The sequence below is a fragment of the Mobula birostris genome, chromosome 16 (assembly GCF_030028105.1).
Source record: "Mobula birostris isolate sMobBir1 chromosome 16, sMobBir1.hap1, whole genome shotgun sequence".
Classification (NCBI taxonomy): Eukaryota; Metazoa; Chordata; class Chondrichthyes; order Myliobatiformes; family Myliobatidae; genus Mobula; species Mobula birostris.
Window position 1 is genome coordinate 18,297,405 of NC_092385.1, and position 17,695 is coordinate 18,315,099.

Sequence of the window (17,695 nt, forward strand, 5' to 3'; positions counted from 1 at the left end):
ATTTAAGAGAATTCTTATTTACTGGTGAACTAAGCTACATCTGACAGCTGCATTATGTTTTTGGCAGAGTTTTCTCAAAGTCTCAGATAGTCTCCATGAATATTTAATACTTACTGGTGAATGTCTCAAGAATCAGCAATCTAAATGTGATTGATAAGAACGTATATACTCACCTAAACAAATTACTAAACAAAAGCACTGATACTAAAGAAGATTTGGGTGACATTTATTATTTGCCAAGCATTTAGAAAACCAGCAGTACATCACTCCGAAAGCATTAAATTAAAAATAATGTAAAATAAAAACACAACTAGTCATATCTCTAGCACTCATTAATTGCAGGTTTTTAAGGCACGTCCATAATAAAACTTCCAAGGTTAAAATCACATTCACAAGAACAGGTGAAGCAGGCTTATTTAAAAGGACTGCCTGATGCTAAGCATTTGGTCTGTTCAAGTACACTTAGCATTTAAGACTGTCTTCACATTTTATTACATTCCAACTATAGGGATTGTTTTTGTGATACAGTAGCAGAACAAAATTACTTTTTCACATTCTAATTGCCTGAGAAAATAGATTGTATATTTTATAAATTAATTGTGCAGTTAAAAAGTTTCCATTCACTAATTTTGAAGACCCTTGACCTTGACTGAAATAGCCCAAATACGAGGTTAGTACTGCAAACATTTTTGTTCAAATAAATTTTCTTGCAATTTCACAAAAAAAGAAATTCAGGCTCTCGACTGCTGAAATGAAGTTACTAATACAAAACAATTTTTTTTGCAAATATACACTCTTCATACTGTTGGTCAAGTACATTTTAAACAAATTCAAACAGTAAAAACTCACTGCAATATTAACAAAGCAACAGGAATGAAAACTACCAATTGCTAAATACTTAACGCTGAACACCAGTCTTTATTGCATAAACTGGTTATGATCACAGCAAACTCATTTATCTACCACAATGTACCTTTTCCCAGCAGATTGGTCAAATGGAAATTTCACTTCAATATGCCAGAGAGACATTACAAAGCTTCCTTAAAGCTAAAATCTTGACTTGTTAAGCATCTGAGCCATGCAGATCTTGGCACAAGGTCTGTGCTCAACTGCCCAACTCAAACTTCAATAAATAGAAAATAAATTGCCGTATTTCTTCTTCACAGGGAGGTAGTTTCCCTCCTGATCACAGTACCACATCCATACTGCACTGCTTCTTCAGCAACATCAGGCCAGGGCATATGTGATATGGCCGTGTTGTCCCAATTGTTCAAGAGCTGATTGAAGCTACTCATCTATGAGTCAGCCATCAGGCAGGTACTGAGGTACAAGCAGGTGCCTGTACAACCAGACACCATCAAATGATCAACTTACCCATGAGGTAAGGTAAAGATGAAATCATTTTAGAAGTCAGCAAAGGCAAAGGCACCACGATTTAGAAAGACGGCGAACAAATGTTCCTGGGCTGTATTAGATGAAATTTTCTCCATATCAGCTGCTTTTTAACTTAAGATCGATTGGCTGTATTTACACTCCATAGTGGAGACCGTGATCTGCTGGACAGCGGGCTTGCATTGAATTGAGTTGGGGATGGTGTATATTCTAAAAAAAAATCAATAACATTATGTTCTTATTAGTCTAAAATATCTGAAGGACTAACTTTCTATCATATTATTCAATTGGGTTTTAATCTTTCTAGCTGTTCTGACTTCATAGCACGTACATGCCCAAATATTTAGTCAAAATCTACTAAGTTGTTCTACAAATACAGTTAGCAGCAAAACAAATGCTTCTGAAAAATAATGTACCACATTGAGGGATTTTTTTAAAAAAAGTTCAGCAATATCAAACCTTTCTGGAAAGTACTGATCAATAAGATACAATTAAGATAACAATTCAATACCAAAAAAAAACAATTTCACACAACTAAAATCATGCATTTTTCTTGAAGTAAAATAACCTCAGCTTGTTTATATTTAAAAGATGTCCAAAGCATATGTTTGACGTCAAATTAAATTGTTAGGCATATCAGTTTTAAATGGAGAGGCTCAGCGAATATACAGGAAATAATGAGGGGATAGGTGTTTTATTTTACCTATCTGTCGTGGCGGTGAGGTCCATACAAATGCTGGGTGATGAAATTGTTGCCGTGGTGAAAAGAAAGCATGATAGGCTGAAAGTGAAAAGACATATTTAATAACAGTAAAATCATAACAAGTTAAATTTTAATTCGAATCAGTGACACCTACCAATAATCATGATTGCCGTCCCAGTGAGTAGAGCAAAGAATGTGAAGAACATAACTTGATAGGAATTAATGAACTGGTGGAAGAGACCAACACCTTCTAATCGAGCTGTTGTGAAATGAGCTAAGGAAAAAAGATGAACACATAAATGAACAACTTTGACAAAACAAAATACTTCCAGCTTAAAATTGTGCCAGAGTTGCATGTTTCAATTCACGTAAGTTTTAACAAGAAAATCTTTCATATAAACAGCTTAACTGTTTCGTCAGGGCAGACACTTACGACAACTTTCAATCTGTCACATGTACATCGAAACATACAATAAAAGGTGCAGTTTTGCATTAATAACCAGTCTAGGAACGTGCTTGACGGAGTCTGCCAGTGCTTGCGGTGCCCACTTCGCATGCCCTCAACTTGCTACTTGTATGTCTTTGGAAGATGGGAGGAAACTGGAGAGCCCAGAGGAAACCCACGTGGTATTGGGGAGAACATACCAACTCCTAACCGACAGAAGCAGTAGTTGAACCCTGACTGGAGAACGCTGGCACTGTCAAACATCGTGCTAACTGCAATGTTACTGTGCTACCCCATCTAGGTTATCCATAACTATTTCTGAACAATGATCCTATGTCAGATGAGCATAACAACTAATTATTCTAAAAATGATCCAGATGTACAAACTTACCTTGTGCTTCATTATTTTTATCAGAAATGTACAAAACTTTGACTGGAAGAGAGATTGATTGGTCTGTCAGTGAATTGGATATACTAAGAGTGGTTAAGATAGGCTCCTGGCTGATTAATCGAGAGTCAGTCAAGGAGACTGTAAACTTCACATAATTATGGGATCCACAGATCTTTTCCTTTTCTTGAATATCTATTAGTGATGATCCTGCTGTAACCTGAAGGGGAGTGAAAGAACACTCATTACTCGAAAACAAACACGTGAATTTGGAGCAGATACCCTGGTCCATTATTAAATATTATGGCTTATTTGATTGCACATTCCTGCCTATACACAGTAATCATTTACTCCCGTGATTCTTAAGGATCTACCTTTATCTTCCTTAAAAATATTAAGTAGCTACTTCCATGTTCTCTGTGAAAAAGAGTCCCAGAGACCTACAACTCTTACAGAAAGGATTTCACATTATCTCTCTTAAATAGGTGACTTCCTTTTCTAGATTTCCACTTATGAGGAAACATTCCTTCTACTATCAAGCCCTTTCACAATTTGTATTTCAAACAAATTGACCCTCAAGAATATGAACTTCAGTGGATATGCACCTAGCTTGTCCAACCATTCTTTATATGACAACCTGCCTGATCTAGGTGAGGACCTTGTAAACCATCTTGGAACTTAAATGTCTCTGTTAACCTAAATTTGTCAGTTCACATTAGCCAACATTGCTTTATGCCCTGAAGTTTAAAATATTAGTCTTGAACCCATTCCTCTCTCCTTCAAACTGAATTTAAAATTCAATGATATGATGATTGCTGCTACTAGGAGTGCCTCTTGACATAATCATTTATTAATCCATTCAAAATGCAAAACACCAGGTTCAGTACGCCCTGCTCTCTGGTTTACTCTAGAACATGCTGCTCTAAGAAATATACTCAAAACACTACAAAATAGCTTACCTTTGCTCAGATTTCCCCAGTCTACCTATAATTTTAAACTCCCCCATGATCACTAGCATACCTTTCAGGCAGGCTCCCATTATTTTTTCCAATATCATAACACGTAATTACTGCTTTGCAATTATGCAAACAAGTCAGGCTGGCATGCAAAACAGACAAGAACCTTGCATATCCATTCCTAACAATAATTTGTATGATGCCAGGTGGCGATTTGCCACTTAGAGATGCACATAAAATCGGAAAATGCTGAGGTCAGGTCAGGCCAGGTCGTATCAGTGGGAAGAGAAACAGGACTAAAGTTTAAGGTGAAATAATTAGGAAGGAGACACAAGAAGCTCATCAAGCTTCAAGGAGGGCTGGGGATGTTTCCAGTTGGGTAAAACTGGTGACCATGGGATAGAGTATAAACAAGCTTATAAAGTCAGTGATTGACTAAGAGCTGTCCAAGGGTGAAACCAGACAAAATAATGTAAGAGCTGTGAAATTCAAAGCAGGAAGACATGCCAGACGTGCTCACCACTGCTGGAGAAGACAAAACAACCAAACTAAGCCAATACCACAGATGGATGCCTGATGCAGACAGAAAGTGGTGTCTGAAAAGAGGATGCTGTCCAAGTTGCATGCCATCTTGGACAACGTCTCCCATCCACTACATAATGGACTGGGTGGGCACAGGAGTACATTCAGCCAGAGGCTCATTCCACCGAGATGCAACACTGAGCGTCATAGGAAATCATTCCTGCCTCTGGCCATCAAACTTTACAACTCCTCTCTTGGAGGGTCAGGCACCCTGAGCCAATAGGCTGGTCCTGGACTTATTTCCTGGCATAATTTACATATTACTATTTAATTATTTATGGTTTTATTACCATTTAATCATTTATGGTGCAACTGTAACGAAAACCAATTTCCCTCGGGATCAATAAAGTATGACTATGACTAACTCAAGATACCTGAAGTTGGAGAATTCAGTAAGTCAGGATTAGGTCCATGTGGGATTCCAGTGGAGAATTCAAATGACAGGCAATGGGAAACTCAGAGATGCTTTTGCAGGCTGAAGCCTGGTGGTCCACAAATCACTCCCACTTTGACCTATTGGTCTGCAGCCTCCTACATTGTTACAATGAAGTCTATTGCAAGCTTGGGGAATGGTAACTCATCTTTGGTCTGGGCACAAAGCACCCTTCAACTTAACATCTGTGATACTGTCTCAGCTTGGTTGCTGTTTTACCCACACATTTTTTCTTTTTTTCCCCATCTCTGGGAGAGGAGGACTTGCTTCGCAGGTCTTCCTTGCTTTGATTTTCACAACTCTTTAGTTCTTTTTTCCCAGTTCTTCTGTCTACATTCAAACTCTCTAACTACTCTCATTCACTCATTGATCAACTAACTTTGTTTACAGCTAAACCCCATGGTCAGCTCAGACACATTTCCCTTTCCCCACCCACCCTAGAGATGAACAAGCTGGTCTTCTTCCCAGTTCTCACAAGGGTCTTAGCTTTGTGTCTCTTCGCACAGATCCAGCCTGCTGAACATTTCAGGCATTTTATTCTTAATTCAGATTTCCAGCATCAGCAGTGTTTTTGACTTTTACTTAGAAATAAGTGGTGGGGTTTCATTTTTGTTTAATAAAAGCACTTGTGTCTTTTGCCTCAGCCCTTCCCTTCTTCACCCCCACCTTTGCAACAATGATTACGGGGTTATGAAAAAGATGAAAATTGGCCATGCGACAAGCTAATTTTACTGCTGATATGCTGGAGGAACTCAATAAGTCAGGCAGCATGAAGGGTCTTGACCTGAAACATTGACTGTTTATTCACCTCCACAGATGCTGCCTGACTTGCTGAGTTCTTCCAGCATTAGCTCCAAATTTCCAATGGAACCTCTTGTGTTAATTACTGCTGATGTGACAAGGATAAACAGGGCATGAATACTTTAGTACAAAGTATATTGAAAATCAGCTCCACAGGTACAGTTCTACATTAACAAAACGTGAAAATATGGAATTAGTTTAAAAAAATCAAGTATTTATTTAGCAAGTCATAAGAAAATACTTCTAATTTCCAATTGATTTTCACAATAGAAATTTATACAGGATATTTACAAATTTATAGATTTGCTTACTGAATTCCTAACATATAGCCTAGAAAACCAGGGTGATTTCTTAAGATTCAGTTCTATTAACTAATTTCTTATAAATAATATCAAGCTGTTTATTACATCCTATTTGCCAAAGAAATTGGGTGTTCTAGCTTCTTTCAAAATTTGGATTACTGTTGCTTCTATATCGATATCGGAACAAATCACTGCAGATGCAAATCTGTCCCTGTATGATTCTCAGTGCACTCTCAACAATTACCAGTCGACAAACAATAGGAAAATTCTTAGTAATGCAAGTTTCAGTCCATAAGTTCATTAAAGGGGAGTTTCAAACTCATTTCAAAGTAATGCATCAGTGCCAGTATAACAGCTAGGACTCAAGTATTTTCACTCCAGTACTGAATAACTGTATTGCTCCATCACCAGAGCAATACAGTAACCAAACCCAGAGTAAAATCCTACTCTCTCCTTGGCATTACGGGGGCTGCAAAGAAATGAGCCGTCAGGACTGTCACAGAGGCTGCTGAGTGAGCTTCCAGATGGCTATGGATCAAGAGGTGTGATCCGTGGACGAATGCTGCTGGGACACAAGCCGGGGCCTGATCAGCCATGGCTGGGTCACCTGGGCAAGGGTGTCTGACACTGAAAGACCCAAAACACCCAATGACGCCAGGTTACAACACTAATGATGTAACCCAGTGCATCCTAGCATATATCTCACCATCAGTTCAATGTGTTAGTGGAAGAAAATTAATTTTTCCAAATAGATTAAAACTTCATGTGTCAATATGCTAGTAAGACCATTACCTCCAGGTTTGCCAGAATTTCAGATGTCCCATATACTGTAACTTCAGTAGCGGTGTGTAGGTTGCTCAAAAGAATTTCTGAATGGTCAACGTAAAAATCAGGTAAAAACGAGACATTTGCACCAATTTGTTCTCCAGTGAATTGAGCATCAAGTACCAAGGCTTTCACATTGACAGAGGTTTTGTCTTTGACTAATATTTTAAGCTGGTGATCAGTCAATTTCTGTACTGTAACACCACAGGTATAGTGGCCTAATAAGAAAGAAAAATATTACTTCAATTTAGATTTAAATAATGAAAAACAAAATCATGAACAACAATGGAAAGACACTTAAAAAGCTAAAGTATTATTTCATGTGATTAAAATATTTTCTTTTGATTTAATATGGATTTCCTATAATAAACTCTATGATATTTAAACTACTGAATCCAAAAAATAAAACAGAAAAGCTAATTCTTACCCGAATGGGCATCAAATCCTGTTTGGACACTGAACACATCTTCAGCTGTTATTTCTATTGCATTATTAAACTGCAAATTGCAAGTGAAAAGAGACTCTGGGTGTATTTGATCAATTGCCTCAACATGTGCAGCCGTACAGTCTCCTAAAAGAAAACATGTTTAAACCTCTCTGTACATAATCTGAACAATGTAACTTCAACATGTGAAAATACTTACTACAACATTTAAGTTGTCATTTCTACAAAACATTTCATCATTTTACCCAGTTCAGGTCTTAAATTTACTGATCTTGCAGCTTATTTTTAAAAATTTTGTCTATTTTGAATCTCCTTCGATCCTGAAGGAAAGTCCACCACACTCTCTGGTAAACAGTTAGCTAACAGATCTAGCTGATCTTATTCCCAGCTGATTCCTCTCAATAGGTGCTGCCTGACCTGTTGAGTTCCTCCAGCACTTTGTATGTGTTGCTCAGGATTTCCAGATTCTGCAGAATCTCTCGTGCACCTGAAGATTTAATTCTGTCTATAGTTTACTTAACTTTATATTGGAATGTTCTCCCCACTCACAACTTGGATAAATTATAGACCATTAAAATCACAACATTAAAATAACTAAATCTTTTTCTATGTGGAATGTTGAGCCTGAGTGCAACCTTGTTACTTTGTTTAAAAGATATTCAGAATTTGTCAGCAACAAAACTTTACTATCGGTACTGCGAACATAATTTCAGCAACAGCAGAAACCAGCATTAATCAGTATAAATCAACGTGATTTCAGAATATTGAAATGGATATTGATTGCCCAATATTTTTATTCCAGGGCTCAATGAATGCACGTTAAAAGGATTTTGACTGTGACCGCCACAATAGGTCAACGGCAGACGCAACCACAGTGGCTCTCCACACAGCTTTATACCACCTGGACATCATAAACACTTACGTCAGGATGCTGTTCATCGACTATAGCTCAGCATTTAATACCATCATTCCCACAATCCTGATTGAGAAGTTGCAGAACCTGGGCCTCTGTACCTCCCTCTGCAATTGGATCCTCGACTTCCTAACCAGAAGACCACAGTCTGTGCGGATTGGTGATAACATATCCTGCTCGCTGACAATCAACACTGGTGCACCTCAGGGGTGTGTGCTTAGCCCACTACTCTACTCTCTATATGCACATGACTGTGTGGCTAGGCGTAGCTCAAATACCATCTATATATTTGCTGGTGATATAATCATTGTTGATAGAATCTCAAGTGGTGACGAGAGGGTGTACAGGAAAGAGATATGCCAAAGAGTGGAATGGTACCGCAGCAATGACCTGCCACTCAACATCAGTAATATGAAAGAGCTGATTGTGGACTTCAGGAAGGGGAGACAAAGGAGCACATACCAATCCTCATAGAGGGATCAGAAGTGGAGAGAGTGAACAGCTTCAAGTTCCTGGGTGTCAAGATCTCTGAGGATCTAACCTGGTCCCAATATAACGATGTTGTTATAAAGAAGGCAAGACTGCGGCTATATTAGGAGTTAGAAGAGATTTGGCATGTCAACAAATACACTCAAAAACCTCTATAGTTGTACTGTGGAGAGCATTCTGACAGGCTGCATCACTGTCTGGTATGGAGGGGCTACTGCACAGGACTGAAAGAAGCTGTAGGAGGTTGTAAATCTAGTCAACTCCATCTTGGGTACTAGCCTACAAAGTACCCAGGACATCTTCAGGGAGCGGAGTCTCAGAAAGGCAGCGTCCATTATTAAGGACCTCCAGCACCCAGGGCATGCCCTTTTCTTACTACTACCGTCAGATAGGAGGTACAGAAGCCTGAAGGCACACACTCAGCGATTCAGGAACAGTTTCTTCCCCTGTACCATCTGATTCCTAAGTGGACATTGAAACTTTGGACAGTACCTCACTTTTTAAATATACAGTATTTCTGTTTTTTCACTTTTTAAAGATCTATTCAATATATGTATACCATAATTGATTTACTTATTTATTATTTTTATTTTTTAAAAATCTTTTTTCTATGCTAGAATATCTATTCCATGAACTGCTGCTAAGTTAACAAATTTCATGTCACATGACAGTGATGATAAACCTGATTCTGATTCTATATTTTCTGAAATAATCTTGAGCAGCTTTTAAATAAGAATGCAAATTTATTTTTGTTTTTACAATAATCATTTACTGCAATTTCTCTGTAACATTGCCCCCGAACCCTAAAAATTCCAACTTCTTTCACTATCAAACAGGAATTCAGCTACTTCAGTTAAACATATGAACTGAACTCAATGTTCAAGCAAATCATTTTTCCATGAGAATTTCCTGGAATGTTGAAAGATATTCTACAAAAATTGAATTAAATACTAAAAGATATATGAGAGCTTGTTAGTGCCACAATAACAAGGAATTAAAATTATTGAAAACATTTATAAAGATGGAAAATATGTCAAAATACCTAATTAACTAGACTATCATCCATTAGATTATATCTGTTTTAAAATGTTTGGAAGTTCAGAGGTATAAAGCACATCAAAACTTGCGCAAATCAAGCACAACATAATCCATGCTAATTTTAAAAACAATATACGCTCCACATACTTTATTTCTCTGCAGACTAGAGGAATTGGTTATTTAAACTCGTGTTCACTGTAGTTCAAAGGACTATCAGCTATTTTAATTACAAAGATCCCCTACTGCTTATTGCAAATTAGAACATGACGATTATGTAACAGAATGGGTTACCAAAGGTTATGAGAGCTGCCTTTAGACCAGGGGTTCCCAATCATGTTCATGCCATGGGCTGTTACCATTAAATGAAGGGCCAGTGAACCCCAGGTTGGGAAACTCTGCTTTAGACCAAGCTCTTTTTTACAGCTTAGTTCAAGGCATCGTCTACCCTTGGCCCCGCAAGACCCATTACAGTGCAGTCCAATTCAGGGCCCTGATTGCAGACAGCCAGCTGTGATCCCACAGTAGCATTCTGAGTTACTAGCCATCAATGAAACACAATTTTGGAACTTTGTTGGCATTCAAACAATGAAAATGACTAATGAACTGTAACAAAATCTGATACATAAACACCAAAACTATACACAATGGCGGCAAATTCATCATGTAACTTTCCCAGTGTTGGCACGTGGCCAAGTGGTTAAGGCGTTGGTCTGGTGATCTGAAGGTCGCTACTTCGACCCTCAGCTGAGGCAGCGTGTTGTGTCATTGAGCAAGGCACTTTACCACACAGTGCTCTGCAACGACACCAGTGCCAAGCTGTATCGGCCCTAGTGCCCTTCCCTTGGACAACATCGGTGGTGTGGAGAGGGGAGACTTGAAGCATGGGCAACTGCTGGTCTTCCATACAACCTTGCCCAGGCCTGCACCCTGGAAACCTTCCAAGACGTAAATCCATGGTATCATGAGACTAACGGATGTCTATAAATAAAACTTTCCCAGCTCGGAAATCTAGAGGAATGCACTGCCCTTTTGGATTCTAACAGAAGGCCACCAGAACACCACAAGTTTTGAGGCAGGCTGTCAGTTCTGAAGGCTGTGGTTCATTTTGTGCTTACTAATCTTGATTTTGAGTAACTCAGCTGTTTTGTTTTTTTTATAAGTAGCACATTGGGGTTAAGTGAGTTTTATTTTAAAAAGGAAAGAACTTACAATTAGGCAACTCAATGCTTGGCACAACTATTTTGCAATAAAGTGGTTGTGGTCCTAATATGTAGGGAAATAGAGTAAGATTTTTATGTTTCAACACAGGAGGTTAAAGGTAAGTTCTTTTTCATAATATTGGCAAGGAATCCCCTATCTGAGAATAAATATAGTTTGACGGGTTGATAGCTTAAATATCAACCAAATGATGGCATCTCTGTAATTGCAACTTCTCTACACTGGTGGTGGATCTTAAAGCTCCGAAGTATTTTCTCAGCTGTCTGATGGCACTTGAATTCACATCCTCCTGACACAGAAGTGGGAGCATTAACATCAATCAATGGCTGGCACTTTGCTCCTTAGGACAGAACTGAGGAACAAGATTTTCTTCTTCTAGGGATGTATTTATAAAGCATCTGTATAATCATTTTTAGCACATTTTTCTTTAGACCTTGCGTCATGTATCTGAAAAGTTCTGAAAGTTGAGTTTAAATCAAAACTTGATTTTCATGAATGGTTTTATTATTACAGTAAAAATGGCACTTAAGTGTTTCTCTAAATAGTGACATTCATTTGAATTATTACTTCTGTTTCTTACTTTACTAATTTTCTATTCTTTCCTATCTACGTAACATTAATTTTACTTATTTATAGCATCAAGGCCAATCACCCACTTACAGTAAAATATTAACTTGATTGGAAATCTGTTTCCTTTCTACTAGTACATTGGAAGACAGGTTCTTACAGTGAGCAACTAGCAGTTCAACTTTGATACTTGCTTCATTGTTATTTATGAAAACCACAGCAATAATACAGGAAGTAAAAAATAAGTGTTGGTGAAGATAATTGCTCGGAAAAAAAAACTTTCGTCAACAGCCCTCCGTGACTAATATTAAATAAATAAAGATGGATGACATTTGGAAAAGATGTTTGGCATGTTACAGTGACAATATGGATTATCACAGTCATCTAAATGATAGATATTAAAAACTTCCTTCTTTTAGCTCAGTTTCATTCTATTGACACAACACATGTCTGGTCATATTAAGATTGCTGCAAACTTTGCAAGGCAGACTGCTTAATCAATTACTAGGCAAACACAACTGATTCCCCTCCCCTCTCTCAAAATCCCCATCTACCCAAGACAAATACCTTTCACTCACAACACGCTGGAGGAACTCAGCAGGTCGGGCAGCATCCATGGAAACAATCAGTCAACGTTTCGGGCCGGAACCCTTCGTCAGGACTGTAGAGAGAAGGGGCAGAGGCTCTATAAAGAAGGTGGGGGGAGGGTGGGAAGGAAAAGGCTGGTAGGTTCCAGGTGAAAAACCAGTAGGTAGAAAGATAAAGGGGTGGGGGAGGGGAGGCAGGGAGGTGATAGGCAGGAAAGGTGAAGAAGGAATAGGGGAAAGCACAATGGGTAGTAGAAGGAGGCAGAACCATGAGGGAGGTGATAGGAACCTACCAGCCTTCTCCTTCCCACCCTCCCCCCACCTTTTTTATAGGGCCTCTGCCCCTTCCCTCTTCCGTCCTGACAAGGGGTTCCGGCCTGAAACGTTGACTGATTGTTTCCACGGATGCTGCCCGACCTGCTGAGTTCCTCCAGCGTGTTGTGAGTGTTGCTTTGACCCCAGCATCTGCAGGTTATTTTGGGTTTACAAATACCTTTCAAATTGTTGTTCTCTCCTATGATAACAGGAAGCTTAAATGGCACAGCCCCAGCCTGAGAAGATAAGTGTGCACCACTCGGCAGCTGAACAGCAGTCTTTCCTGCACTCTTAACCACCACCTGAAAAACAACGGTGTTTGCTAAATATAGTTCATCAATTAGAAATCACTAATAATAGAGTGACAGATTTGTGGAAAGTAATATTATTCTGCAATGGTAAAGTAAAGTGTGTTGGCAGTACACCAAGCAATGGCATAGAGATAAACTGTAGCCGTTCGCACACGTTCGAACCACCGGAGTTTGGAGTTCTATCCCAGTGTCTGTATATTATCCCAGTGGAATGTGTGAGTTTTTTCCAGGTGCTCTGGCTTCCTCCCACACTCCAAAGACGTACTGGTTAGCAGGATAATTGGTCACTGTAAATTGTAATTAGACTTGGGTTAAAATTGAGAATTGTTGGGGGGTGTGGCTCGAAGGGCCTGTGCCGTGCTGTATCTCTAAATGAGATATAATAAACATTGTTCCATTATGCTAGAAGGGAACCAGGGATAATCCTGGAAACCACAGACTGGCGAGTCTCATGGTAGTGGTAGGGAAGTTACTGCACAGAATTCTTAGGGATAGAACTTATGAGCATTTTGGAAAACCATGGCCTAATTAGGGAGAGCAAGCATGGCTTTGCTGGGGCAAGTTGTGTATTACTAATTTGATTGAGTTCTTTGATGAGGTGGCAACAGTGATTGATGAAGGTGGAGCTGTGGATATTGTATACATGGGTTTTAGTAAGGCGTTTGACAAGTTCCCTCATGGGAGGCTCATCCAGAAGATTGAGATGCATGGTATCCATGGTGAATTGGCCATTTGGATTTAGAACTGGGTTGCCTATAGAAGACAGAGGGTAGTGGCCAAGGGGACTTGTTCTAGCTGGAGGTCTGTGATTAGTGGTATTCCACAGGAAACTGGGACCTCTGCTGTTTGTGAAGACAATGTTGGTGGGTGGTTAGTAAGATTGCAGTTGATACAAAGATTGGTGGTGTTGAAGACAGCATTGAAGATGGGCCAAGAATATACGGGCATATAGATCAACTGCAGATATGGGCAGATAAACCCGCGTCCACGTGAAGTGCAAAGAAACAGTACAGACAAAGGCAAACTCCTTGATGGTGTCAATGAACTGAGTAGCTCCCTAAAAGTGGCTACACAGGTTGCTAGGTAACAAAGGCGTGTGGCATGCTTGCAATTATTAGTTGAGGCACTGAGTTCAAAAGTCAGGATATTAGAGTATGTTGCCGCTTTCTAAAAGAGTAGTTGGGCTGCATATGGAGTGTTGCGTACAATGCCGGTCGCCCCTTTCTAGAAAGGACGCTGGGGCTGCAGAAGGGGTTTACCAGGATGCTGACTGGGTTAGAGGGCATGTACTATAACAAGAGGTGGACAAACTTGGGTAGTTTTCTCTGGAGTGGCAGAGGCTGAGGGGTGATTTGATAGAGGTTTATAAGCTCATGAGAAGCAGAGATAGAGTGGACAAACGGTATCTTTTTCCCAGGCTTGAAATGTCTCATACCAGAGCTCATGCACTTAAGGTGAGAGAGGGTAATGTCAAAGAAGATGTCAGGTAATTTTTTTTTAATATTGATGGTGGTGAATGTCTGGAATATGCTGCCTGGGTGAATGTAGAGGCAGAAACATTAGAAAGTTTTAAGGGACATTTAAATAGACCCATGAATGTGAGGAAAATGTAAGGATATAGACATTGTGTAGGCAGAATAGATTAGTTAAGCATTCGATTAGTAATTTAATTGATTCAGCACAACATTGTGGGCTGAAGGGCCTGTTCCTGGGCTGTATTGCTTTTTGTTCTATAACAGGCATTCCCAACCTGGCCTCCATGGATTCCTTGCCGAATGGTATTGGTCCACAGCATAAAAAAGGTTGGGAAAAGACCACTGGAGCAATAACAATGTTGAAACCAAAAAATAAATCTGAAATATAGAAAATCTAAATGAGAAAAATATAAAATGCTAGAAATGTTCAGTAGGCAAGGCCATGTTGAGCTATTTTCCCTGTCCCACCCCTCCTGCAGCATAGAAACTTCTTTTCTCACCTTATTGAAGAGCCTTCAGTCTGAAAAAATAACACCACTTCTCCCCCTGCAGATGCAGCCTGACCTGCTGTTTCTTTCTAGCATTTTCTGTTATCAAAGCAAGAAGGGTGTCCTTTGCCCCCTCCCCCAAGAACAGAACTTAAAACATAGACAAATTTGTGAAGATTGTGTTTAGTTGTACAAATTGAAGGAACTGGGAATGAACACTGATAAATTTGAATTCTTAGCAGTCTCCCCCCTCCCAAAGTACTTAGTGATCTCAGCTCACATAAGATTGTAAACTTAACAGGGTGATTGTGAAAGCTTGCTGAACATCACTATCCATACAACAGAAAAGTACCAGATTTCATGTTGTGTTTCCAACATGTGGCCAAATGAACTTTCTTACTAGCAATATTTGAGATATTGCCATACTTGTCCATAGTACCACATATGCAGTGTGGCAGGTGTTACAAATATAATAGGTCACTTCCAGGATACCTTAAAATCACAAATGATTGGTAGACAGCCAATAAACTATCTAAGTCAATAGGAAGGCTTAGGGTGATACAGGCCAAATACAGCAAATGTGATTAGTATAGTAGGCATCTTGGTTGGCTTGGATGATTTAGAGTAAAGAGCTCTATAAATCTAAATTGACTGCAGCATTGCTTGGTACCAGGATAATCATAAGAAATCAGGTGATGGTGGTGATTTCATTGCAGGTTGCCAGGAATATTTGAATAGGATAGTGAAGGAAGGAAAACGTGCAACAGAATAATCCTCCACAGACACTGGGTGAATCATGCATTCAGGCTTAAACAGCTTATCACTTATCATATTCATATTTACCACAATTAGTTGTCTTGATTGCATCAGCTAAACCATCCAATCTTTTGTTATCTGTACCCCAATCCTCTAAAGTTTTTTTTAAAAAAAAGATTCCTGCCCTTAAAAGATGGCAGATTTTCTCTTGGTATGGACATCAGAACTTCAATCAAATATTAAAATACATATTCCCAGTTACTTTACAGAAAACAGTACATTGTTTTAAGCCATGCCCTGTTCTATCAAAATAATTAGTTGACAAAATCTAGGCACAAAACAAAAAAAAAACTAGTCTCAGCAAGTGTTCCTTGTTATCTGCAAAGCTTACCTCTCTGTAGGTTTTGAAGTGTCCTGGTATTTCATAATATACTGTGACAAGGCCAGAATTTCTTGCAACTGCTGTGCCTGTCTTAGGGCTAATCTGAAGAATGTTACTGGAAGACGAACTCCAAAGTCCGAATTGACCTGAAAAGAACACAGGTGGATTGTTGCATTTCAGCAAACAGTCATACACTGAACATCGATCTGAATATCCTTTAATATATTGGATGTTTACCTTCCTGATTAACTAGATTACTGCTGAAACATATAACATCACCAACTACAAGTTCGTCCAGCAATTCAGGTTGGATGAAATGTTCTACAGGCAAGGGAACATAATCGGCAATGCCAGTATGTTCTGCATCCCATATACTCAGCAAAGTGAGCCCCATGTTAACCGTCCTTATTATAAAGGTATTATTCATAGTTCCTTTGCCAATTTGAATGAGGTCATCCCTATAAAAATCAAAATAAACATTAATTAATACTGACACAATTAAACAAATAATCAAATATAATATAGGCATAATATTTCAGACCACGTTCGCTGTATTTCAAAATCTGAACTTCAGTGGATAAATGAAAAAGCCTCACTATCATATTCGTATTTGTGATCCAAAAAATACATATATGCCGTAAACTGGTCTAATTTTAGATCCTGTTGTTTAGTTATTTATTTAATCTCTAAAGCAAGCCCCCATGGATTTCATTGCAAGTATTTATAAACAAACATAATGATTCATTAAAGCGTGCATGGTCAATGGCAATCAGACTTTCTACTCACTTTTATTAATTTAAAAACCTCATCTGTGTTGGAACGACTTAATATGGAATTTATTGTCTCAAACATCAGTAATGTTCAAGCTTTCCTCAGTTAATCTTATGTTACTACTGAAGTCTCCTTTACATAATTAACCACTCAGATACAATTACAAATGCAAGGTGGAATGGGAGCGATTTTCTCTACCTTTCCTGCTTTTTCTTAGCCCAAGCCCCAGCTCTTGGGTGTCTGAATTTTGTCTCTATCATCTCTGAAAATTTTCCCCATGTCATCACTTTCCATGCTTCATTATCACAGAAGCCCAAGGGTTGAAGACTGAAGGCAGCAATTCTGGAGGCTGAGGCCCGGAAGTCAAAGGCCCTGGGTCAGCGTGTCTGGAAGTCAGAGGTCTTGTTTGCGACTGTGAGTCCAGGCTCAATGTCCGCGAGTCTGAGAGTAGGACTCTGGAGGCAGCCTGTCCTGAGGATGGAGATCTGTCCGTGTGTGTGAGTGGGTGGGATGGTGGGAAGGGGCTTGTTTTGCTTTTGTAGTGGTAAGATGGTGGCATGTCCAGACGCAACGGCCTGTCTGGGTACAACCAAAGGTTCGCCCTTTATACCTTTTTCATGATTGCAAGACACTGCTGGATGTCAAACACTGCAGGTGTACCCCATCAGTGAGCTGCTTGATAGCAACGGAACTGGAATTATTGTGTACCACTGTTGTTGTTGTCGTCTGGACTTGCTGCATACTGTTGTGCCATGGCGATGCGCGGTCCAGCAAATGGTGCGAGTTGGTGCAGTAATAGAGAATACTGCAAGTCTGGTTCTCTGGTGAGGGAGCTCTTGACGATTTTGTTTACTTCATAATGCTGAAGTTACTTAGGATATGTTGGCTATTTTAAGACCACTACACAAATGGAATCAGTAGCTGATGCTCTAGTAAACTGAAACTGATCAGCAGTTTAAGATGAAATTCCTGTAACCAAATATTGAGTCTTCTCCCTACCCAGTTTATTAAATGTTCTAATTTTGTAGACATTCCCCCCTCCCCACCTCATTCACACTCCTGTCAGAGGACAGAATTTCAAAAAAATGTACTGAGAATTTAATTAAAAAGAAG

General features: G+C 39.2%; 1 protein-coding gene across 1 annotated transcript in view; it reads right to left on the reverse strand.

The window, feature by feature from the left end:
• Nucleotides 1-222: 222 nt before the first annotated feature.
• Nucleotides 223-17,695, reverse strand: part of nup210 (nucleoporin 210) — a 110,970-nt gene continuing 93,497 nt past the window's right edge. Inside the window, exons 32-40 of the mRNA XM_072280364.1 lie at nt 16,049-16,269; nt 15,821-15,957; nt 12,578-12,701; nt 7,255-7,398; nt 6,795-7,045; nt 2,932-3,148; nt 2,250-2,369; nt 2,096-2,173; nt 223-1,602 (exon numbers count right to left, since the gene is read on the reverse strand). Coding sequence (XP_072136465.1) covers nt 1,508-1,602; nt 2,096-2,173; nt 2,250-2,369; nt 2,932-3,148; nt 6,795-7,045; nt 7,255-7,398; nt 12,578-12,701; nt 15,821-15,957; nt 16,049-16,269 — 1,387 coding nt within the window. The 3' untranslated portion in view covers nt 223-1,507. The remainder of the gene's footprint in view (nt 1,603-2,095; nt 2,174-2,249; nt 2,370-2,931; nt 3,149-6,794; nt 7,046-7,254; nt 7,399-12,577; nt 12,702-15,820; nt 15,958-16,048; nt 16,270-17,695) is intronic.